Source organism: Carassius auratus, unplaced genomic scaffold (assembly GCF_003368295.1).
Source record: "Carassius auratus strain Wakin unplaced genomic scaffold, ASM336829v1 scaf_tig00214879, whole genome shotgun sequence".
NCBI classification, from domain to species: Eukaryota; Metazoa; Chordata; class Actinopteri; order Cypriniformes; family Cyprinidae; genus Carassius; species Carassius auratus.
This window is the reverse complement of record NW_020527840.1, coordinates 1-10208: the sequence shown is the minus strand read 5'-3', so window position 1 is coordinate 10208 and position 10208 is coordinate 1. Positions and strand designations below refer to the sequence as shown.

Here is a 10208-nt window from a genome sequence, read left to right as displayed (position 1 = left end):
TTCTTCTATACAAGGTTACTCTGCCATCTGTCAAGCAGATACACTGCGTCTCAACTTACAGAAACCTATATATATATATACAGTACAGACCAAAAGTTTGGACACACCTTCTCACTCAAAAGTTTTCTTTATTTTCATGACTATGAAAATTGTAGAGTCACACTGAAGGCATCAAGGGCTATTTGACGAAGAAGGAGAGTGATGGGGTGCTGCGCCAGATGACCTGGCCTCCACAGTCACCGGACCTGAACCCAATCGAGATGGTTTATGGGTGAGCTGGACCGTAGACAGAAGGCAAAAGGGCCAACAAGTGCTAAGCATCTCTCGGGGAACTCCTTCAAGACTGTTGGAAGACCATTTCAGGTGACTACCTCTTGAAGCTCATCAAGAGAATGCCAAGAGTGTGCAAAGCAGTAATCAAAGCAAAATGTGGCTACTTTGAAGAACCTAGAATATGACGTATTTTCAGTTGTTTCACACTTTTTTGTTATGTATATAATTCCATATATAATTCCACATGTGTTAATTCATAGTTTTGATGCCTTCAGTGTGAATCTACAATTTTCATAGTCATGAAAATAAAGAAAACTCTTTGAATGAGAAGGTGTGTCCAAACTTTTGGTCTGTACTGTGTGTGTGTGTGTGTGTGTGTGTGTGTGTGTATATATGTGTATATATATATATATATATATATATATATATACAAACGATGAGGTAGCCTTTTTGATTTTCAGACTTTTCCTGAATAAATTGGTGTTTGAGAGTGAATCAGTTGAAATAATGATTCAGTGATACATATAGAATCATTACAGAGACATAAACTACAGACATCATCACCCACAGCTATTTACGCATCACATATAGTTAAAACATGAAGATATTTTAATGCATCTGATGAACAGAAGCAAACATAATGTCTAAACTAAATGACTGTAAACTGAAGTGGAAGCTGTTTATTGATTTTCTGTGCTTGGCAGACCAAGCTAACACTGAGGCAATCCAGAGCACTTTACTCTGTTGGATGAAGCGTTGCATATTCACTTAATAGATTCCAGGTAAAACACTTTTATGTCTTCTAAAATGTAAAATTTTAACGAGTGATTTTAAAAAAAAAGTTTTAAACGTGTACAATAAGAAATGTTAGTTGTTATCCTCCATTCATTTCCTCGAAAACACCCTAGAAACTACATGCTGAAAAACCTCTCAAGACATTGGCAGGTTTACAATGCCCTGTAAAATAAAGTGAAATGTTCCTATTTGTCAGTGTGTAATTATTTATATGCATTATAGCAACCTATAAGTCTGTAACAACCCTTAGGCTGTGTAAAAGACATCCATAGATGGCTTACTTTTCCATAAGCCCTCCACAGCTCATGCTTTTGGACATGCGGTAATGGTATTGTCATAACAAAGAAATATCACACAATCACTCAGTGAGCAACAATGTCCATGACATGTGTCACAATTCATAGCAGGGCCACTATGACATTGCATGTCAAGGCAGATTGCTTGGAGAGCTTTCTAATGTATTTTGGCCTCCGAGTTTCACTCCACTCGACTGAACTTTTGACATTTGCAGGAAAGAAGATCTGCAGCTCCCTTACCAGTAGGCGTACCAACACATGCTCATATTTATTTAAAGAAGACCAAGAATAAGGATATTACAAATTAATGGGGTTTCATAATGCATTTTCTGCAGTAATATTAGAGCTTTTATCTTGTGCTTTTAATTTGAATTTAGAACCATGCTAAATCGATACGAGCAAATCACATGCCATATAAAACAGAGTATCCTGATTAACTTTTCCTCTATAAGACGTCCAGACATAACTAGGTCGTTTTTGATAAAGAGGAACAATGTATGCTTGAAGAATCAGAAGAGATGTGATGTAGAAGAGCGTCTCATTAATACTAGTTAGCAGCAGCACTACTTGACTCTCTAGATCTGAGTATCCTTTATAACAGTTTTCAACTGAACTTCTACACTTGGAAACGAATTAGTATAATAAGTGTGGTCACATTTACATTTGTGTGGCGATTATCCACAGGCAGAATGCAGCCGTGTCAACAGACACATTTACGCGACTGGGAATTTTGCGAAAGTGATTCATGACATAACACTTATCCAACTTCGGATTCAAGTTTGTTCAATTTTAACATTTTTTTTAAACCTTTTACAAATACAAAGCTTCAAAAGTGACCACAGGGTAATAAGTTTATATAAGTAGTATATCACGTAGACCTAGTAAAATACTATCTTCTTAACTTGGTGCTCATACTGGTTCATAATTTTAGGAAACGCTAGAAGGAATTTCAAAGAAGCTGATGGTCTTGAGAAGCTTGTTTCAAGTGTTTTCAATTTCTTCTTAAGTTTGACACGAAAACTACTCTGAGACACGACCATAAGGGAAGTCTGTCTAAACAGTTTACCTAAATTTTTTTTTTAAGTAGAATGTAAAATCCCATTCTATCGGGTTGAAATGGTGTTTAAAATGCGATGTTACGTACAAACGATGAGGTAGACTTTTTGATTTTCAGACCAACAGGACGATTGCTTTTATACTACAATTAAATAAAACATTTTTGTTAATATAGCTACCATAACATAACTAACTTAATTTGTTTTGTCAAAATATTTGCTTCGCCCACAGAAAAGGTCCCAGAGTCAAGGCAGAGTAAACTCCTGAATAAAATTATTTTGGAATGAATCGGTTGAGTCAATGGTTCAATGATTCATTGAAATTGAATAGATGGCTTTTCCTGAATAAATTGGTGTTTGAGAGTGAATCGGTTGAAATAATGATTCAGTGAATGACTCAATAGGCAGTCCTTCACCACCTCCTATGGCCCTAACGATACATTTCGAAAGGTATGCCATAATATGTTGAAAACTACTGAACTTAAAGTTAACTAAACTTATAATTTCAAGTCAAGCATGAACACTTACTTTTTCAAAATTGAAATAAGGCATTATTATTTATTAATTTTTGCAGCATAGTTCAGGGGTAGGAGCTGAACTCTAATCTGAACCCTAATCAAACAGACCTGAACATGCTCATCAACGTCTTCAGGATTACTAAGGCTACAGGTAGGTAAAGGTTTTTTTCAGGGTTGGAACTGAACTCTGCAGGACTGCGGCCCTGGCATAGTTAGATAACAAATTGCAGCAATTTTTCTTTTTTTTTCTTTTTTGCGTAAGCTACCATGCTACAGTGTCTGGATCAGTGGATCATTGTATGTGTCTGAGCAGACACATGAAATTACAAACCAGAATACTCCTGAATTCAATTCAAAATATGTAAGAAAATAAACTGTAAAAGACTAATACCTTACTTTCTACATACAGGTCACCAGGACCAGATGTCTGAAAAATATTCTCCTCATTTAATTAGAGGAACATTTCACACCTCAATCAGAAAAACAAGACAGTCATTAAATGTTTGAAGGGACTTGTTTCCCTGTTGAGCCACTCTCCTTTTGCCTTTCTGTCAGTGAATAATTTGCAGTTTATTAGCAGCTTGTTTATGTGTGTATGGCACATGAAAAAACTATCTCTACACCAGGGACGGGCAATGTAAAATAGTTTTACAGCACAATTATTTTCCCTATAATTGCTTGGCTTGGAACAAAAAAAAAAAAAGCTGTACATGTATACTCTGAAAAGTTTCCAAGTTGATGCCACACAAAGAAATCTTGAGTTTCCTGTCACATTTCTGTGACAGTGGAATGATGGTTGCAAAGTTGCAAAGGTTTATAGGTTAATTGCTAAGGACATTCTCTAGAGCAAAGACAATATTTCAGATATATTTATACAGTTTGCATCTCAGACAGCCAACTGAACCTCAAGAGACATGTTTAAATAGATACAAAGATAAAACAACAGACGCTTAAGTGCAAATAATAGCAAATAGACTGGATTCATCACCATTACAGTGAATGAGATATTTAAAGTCCGTTTGTTATATTTGCCTTCTGTGGTCCTGAAAATTACAACCCCAATATAGAAACATTTTGGCCTTCTGAGATATTTCAGCTTTATCAAAGTAATAAAATCAAACTTACACCGAACAGGAGATTGGCCTTTGCATTCCTATAGATATTAAAATGTAGTGTATATGTAGCAATAATAATGATCTATAAGATTTTTGGATAGTAGACAGTTTCTTTTATAAGTGCTTATACTGTATATATTAAAAAAATAATAAAAAAGAAATCTTTCCTTCAATGCTAAAGACATGCATTTTTTTTTTAAAAGGCCAAGTTATTTTCAAAGGAATAGTTCATAAAAATGAATTATTGAGATTTTAAAAATCAATATGCAAAAATGAATTACAGAATAAACAACTCAGCATTATGTAAACAGATCTACATCAAAACAAGTTTATAATTCACTTTGTGCACAATTTTATTTACTGTATACATAAACAGTATGCTAAGGTAAATTAACATTGGCAACAGCAGTAATTATAAGTGCACAGTTAACTGTGATGTATGCATTCAGTAAAAAAAATCATAATATGATCTCTGCAAATGTGTTTAGACCGAAGTGTCTGTTTGCATCTATAGGGCTACATAATGCATTTCTGTTAGATCTGAAATGACAGCTCAGCAGTCACCTATAACTGAGGGAATTACAGAAAACTGGGTCATAATTTTATATATGCAACAGATTGCCTGCATTCATTATGAATTGGTACCCTTTGTAGTTTTGAATAGTGTCGCTAGCTTATTTATGTATGATTGTGTCTATTCAGATATGTTCCAAGCTACCATTAAATTACATGTTTGACCTTCGGTGACAATGAACTTAATTTACATTGCTTAGTAATAGACTTATTAAAAACCTTCCAAATCCAATTTGGGGAGCAGTTTGCAGTTGCTGCATCATTAGTATTGAAATGCATGTAAAGACCCACCATCTGCTCAAAGTATTTAAACATTTGTCACACACAAATGCAAGACACGCTACTCTCCAAATTGTCACGGATAGGAACTCGGCAGATAATATTTCATTTTTTTTGCACATTGAACAATGAATACTAATTCTCTGTTGATGCCGATCTCCAGAGTCACAGGGGAAAAATACTGAAAGTTTAAACTCTGACTTACAAAAACGCATGCATTTGACATTCACCATTCAACAGTGATGAATGATTCACAATGCACTTAAAGCAGTGGGTCTAAGGTGTTGCAAGACTTTGAGGAAGATGTTATTTCTAACACATGCAATTGCACTGTCATTCAAAATGCACTAGTCTGCTTTCTGTGCCTACAATATTAAGACATTCTGCATGAGTGAAGAGAGGCATTTTTAACCATGACATAGAGTAGTTCAGTTAAAATCAAGTTAATTAACAATTGGCACAGTAATATCAAGTTACTATACTATACTATAGCACATGAACATGGTAAACATTCAGTATAATGGGACATACTTTTAGGAAGTAAAAAATTATAATAACAATATTATTACATTACTGTACTGCATATGGGGTGTGGTATATGCAATAACAAATCTGTAACTGAATTTAATTCTAAAATATCATGCCCCAAAGGATATCTAATTAGAATTTACATTTAAGATTCAATTACAAAATGTTCAGTTCACTCATCAGAGTATGTTTTATTAGTCCAACAGACAGTCAGCAACAAAACAGGACTATTTTTGAAGCCTTATTTATCCTCTCGCATAGATAGATAGATAGATATATAGATAGATAGATTAGATAGCAACTCATACTTAGAACAATATATTAATAAAACTACACATAGCAATTATATGCAATAATAGTTTGGTGTTAACTAATCAGCTAAACAACATGGATGTTTTAATTAATAAAGAGCTCTAAATTACTAAATGGATTGAGACTTTTAGATTTTCATTTAGCTGCCGGTGAACGTGGTTAAAATATGTTTTGCACTAGTCTGTTAGTTAATATTATAAAAACAAGTTGTACAGTTAGGCTACCAGTATTGTGCGGCAGTGGAATTTGAAAATAAAGCAGCCTTCATTTATCAGTCTTTTTTCATATCCCAGTCGTTTGGAAGAATGTTCAGGAATGATTGTCAGGTACAGTAAGCATTTAAGATTTGCTAAGTATCTGCAGTTCTTTTCAGTGTTTCTCATTGTGTGTGTGTCTGTGTGTGTGTGTGTGTGTGTGTGGGGTGGGGGGGGTTTCAAGGTTAACATCTTAAGCGCACAAGGAAATGGAAACTAATATGGCACGAAATCTTTAATGGATGTTTTCAGTATTGACAGATTTTTAGCATAATAATAAAGGTTGTTTTTAATTGGTCTTAGAAAAAATATTCAATGTATATCCAATATAAATTTCAATACCGTCATATTTCGCTGTGTTTCATACTAGTTTTTTTTTCTTTCTTTTTCTAAATTTTAGTTTAAAAGACTTTAACAGGCCTCCCATTTGACAACTTACCTCAGTGTCACAGACATGCCCGCACTAATGGGGCATGTTGTCACAAATTCAGCATGTTCACTGAACATTATCTTTATTTACTGGGCAATAATGGTGAAACTTTTTTTTATTTATTTTTTATACAAAACTCTATAAAGCATGCCATAAAGAAGATGGCCTTCAGAAATAAACGTAAGAATAAATGAAAAACCTTTATATTAATGCTGAAAAACTAGAAACAGTATTCACTGGCGTAAAAAGGAATACAGATTCTTAGAGACAGATTGTATAGCTGAATCTGCCCTATAAAAATAATCTCAGATAGAACTATGATGGTTATCATTTTACATTCCCATTACTTGAAAGATGATATGACTAAAAGCAAAACATTATAAAAAATAATAATTTGAACAATATCACAAACAACACTAATGAATGCAGCCCAAATAGCTTGTAACTTTAACACAACAGTATGTGCAGTATGTTGTTTTTTTAATTTATTTATTCATGAGATATTGTAGGTAGATATATAACTACTGAGGAGCATTATTTTAAAGCATATCTGCATGTTTATTGATTTTGTTTTCTTCTTTTTAACAGGTGTTTGATAACGAAGTGAAGGCTTTGTGTCTTGAAGGCAGCAGTCAAACACACAAGATGGAGCTACCTAAGGATAGCAAGATGACCCGTAAGTGAAAATAAAACCAGTATAAATCAGATATGGCAAAATATATACAGCGTGCATCTCAATAAATTAGAACTTTGTGGAAAAGTTTATTTCAGTAATTCAACTCAAATTGTGAAACTCATGTATTACATAAATTCAGTGGACACAGACTGGAGTAGTTTAAGTCTTTGGTTCTTTTAATTGTGATGTTTTTGGCTCACAATAATCAAAAATAAAACCACCAGTTCAATATATAATAAAAGTATAAATATATTTGCAAATATATTTCAAATTAGCAAAAATGAGCAACAATAGATTTGCTAAAACATTTCAAATATATGTAAATATGTCTTCTACCTATGTGTTTTTATTTTTGAAAATGTATGTTAAAATTTAAAATATATTTTAAAAGCATTCCTCCATATATTTCAATCCAAGAAAATACATTCAGATGTTTCAAATTTGAAGAAAAGCTTTATTTGTTTGATTTCAAGTAGGTTATTCCATCCCTATTTTTCATTTAGTCTAAATGTAGGCTACTGTAAGATTGGAAATGTATTTTATTTCTCCTTCAATACATTTTGAAATAATATATTTTGTTATATCAAGGTTACAACTAAATATATTTTTAATTTCAATAATATATTTCATTAATCTCTCATTAATATATAATCTATGTAATCAAATGTAGTGCACTTATATTTGACATTTAACATTCATGTATGATTAATACATTTTTCCATTTTGTTAAGGCCTATAGATTTTTGTTGTTGTTATTATTTGAACATCTTCAAAGCCATATTCATAACAAAAATATCATATTGCCTTAGGGATGCGTTTAAAGACTGAGTATCAGGTTGAATCACCATTTATGCTTTATGTGTCTGTGCATCTCTTTCACATCTAATCTCCTGTTTCACATTCCTACAGTTGGTCTGATTCAGAGGTTTCTGATTCTACAGGTAAACGTTCCATTGGGAATAGATTTTTCTACTGAGTTTTTGTAAGTCCCAGCTTTTTTTTCCCTTTTGAATTCTTTTCAAATTTAGTGTCATTGTTAACAGGTTCCTTCCGACATCTATTTTCAATCTGAAAACAATCTTGTTGTGCTGCTAAGATATAGTTGAAATTCAGAGAAAGTGTAGAAGGTTTATTACCATGGAGGGTAAATTAATTCACACTTTCACACATGTAGATATCACTCCCACACATACACACACATGAGAAAATGGTTAAAAATCTTTCCATCTGCCTTACAGAGCAAGTAATTTGGAGAGAAGAGAGAAGAGACTCTACCTGTCTACTGTGCACAAAGAGCTCTCAGCAACCCCTTTGCATGCGAGAATACCTCTAATGTGCCTCAAACGCAATACTGTAAGTCCCGACTGCTGCAATCTCTGTGACTATCTGCAAATGAGCCATCAGATCAATTGATCTTAGCTTAGTGAGACACTTTGTAACATGACCACAGAAATGACCTGAAAAATGTTCTTGCGGTAGTAAGATAAGGTACGACTGTCTGTGTGCAGTGGTGTGATCTGTGTATCGATCTGAGATATTCAGAGGGACTCGCTTGCTGTCTCTGGATGGCATCATCATCTCCACCTGCTGTAAGGTCCGCCGCATCTTCACGATGAAGGATGAACCTGCAGACTGCGTGGATGGAGGTTAGGGGAAAATGCATCCTGTGCTTAACTTTAAGGATACTATTTTGTGGCTCACTTTAGTGTCCCATTACTTTAATTAGGGCATTCACAAACTGATTTTATTAAGATAATTGGATATTTTATATAAACTATTATCTAATGATCATAAATGTAATGCTTAGTGCATCCAAAAATGTTTGTCCTGCTAGTGCATGATTTTCCTCTTAATGTAAAAAATTTAAAATAGAATTCATAAAATATATTTATATGATACAATGTGAAAAATATAGCTTGCAAATATAGACAAACAACATTTGATCCCAAACTACTTTTTCCCTAGCTTCATTTAGGCTACATTTGCAATATAATAATAATAATAATAACATGAATTATAAACAAATGTGTATTTAAAAACATTTTATTAATATTAATTATTAAATATATTAAACAAATAATAATAATTAAATATATTATACTGTAGTTAAACTGAATTCAAACATTCATAAAATATTTTCAAACTCACAACAGAGGTGCAGAAAACTGCATATCTCACAGAAAACACAAAAGCTTCTCAAATGTTTTGTTTGACCTTGGCTGAATGTCTGAAAGTTGAGCATGTCTTTTCACTGACCGTTTGTTGAAAAGGATAAACAATTCATGGAAAGTGCCAAATGCTTCGCCTTAATATTCTGTTTTTGACATTTTAGCTTAGATCTTACTTGGTGAAGCAACTTCACAACATTGTTTTCTCACTGCCTGAAAACCGTCTACTTTTCGTATTTTACTCAATGTTTAGAAATAAGTAACAGTCCAAAAGAAGTTCAGCATGTTGTCCAGCTGGTGAACATGAAGACATTTGGACAGTCTGATTAAAAGAGTGAATCTGCGAACTCAGATGCAAGTCAGTTACTTTATCGTTCAACACAAATCCTTCTTTGCTTAGTTTCTATTTGTAGATTTGAAGTTTTGTGTGTTTGCCTTTTGTTCTTTGCTAAACAGAAGGTCAGAACCTCTGCAGAACTCTCCTGCTATTTGCTGTCTGTTAGTTTGAGACGAGAAACACCTCTTGCCAAGAGAGCTCTAATCATCTCTGTTTAGTCACATACCTGTCCACTCTGCCAGCCCAGTGAGACCTTCGTAGCTGTTCTTACGGTTCTTATTTATCCAGACATCTGTTGGCCTCATATCACAGTGCCAGACTGCTGTCTTCTCACCCTCAGACTGCTGTTTCTCACCTCTCGTCATGATTGACCTCTTGTTATATTAATATCTTGCTATATCTACACTATTTGAGTCTTTTTCAAGAATCTAAGAATCTTGAAAAAGACTCAAATAGTGTAGATATAGCAAGATATTAATATAACAAGAGGTCAATCACTGACGAGAGGTGTTGGACTGAATGAGATCATATAAAATGTTTCTACATATACAAATATTGCAACAAAAGACCACAGTCTCTCGTTCTACATTAATCATTTT

At 33.5% G+C, this 10208-nt stretch overlaps 1 protein-coding gene across 1 annotated transcript; it reads left to right on the top strand.

The window, feature by feature from the left end:
• Positions 1 to 6049: 6049 nt before the first annotated feature.
• LOC113093114 (uncharacterized protein C3orf67 homolog) lies at positions 6050 to 8750 on the top strand (the record flags this gene model as incomplete). The annotated part of the gene is given in 6 exon segments (XM_026258954.1): positions 6050 to 6070; positions 7017 to 7104; positions 8014 to 8086; positions 8343 to 8457; positions 8613 to 8631; positions 8634 to 8750. Coding segments are annotated over 6 exon segments (433 nt in total), but the record flags the coding sequence as incomplete, so codon positions are not given.
• Between the last annotated feature and the right edge of the window lie 1458 nt (positions 8751 to 10208).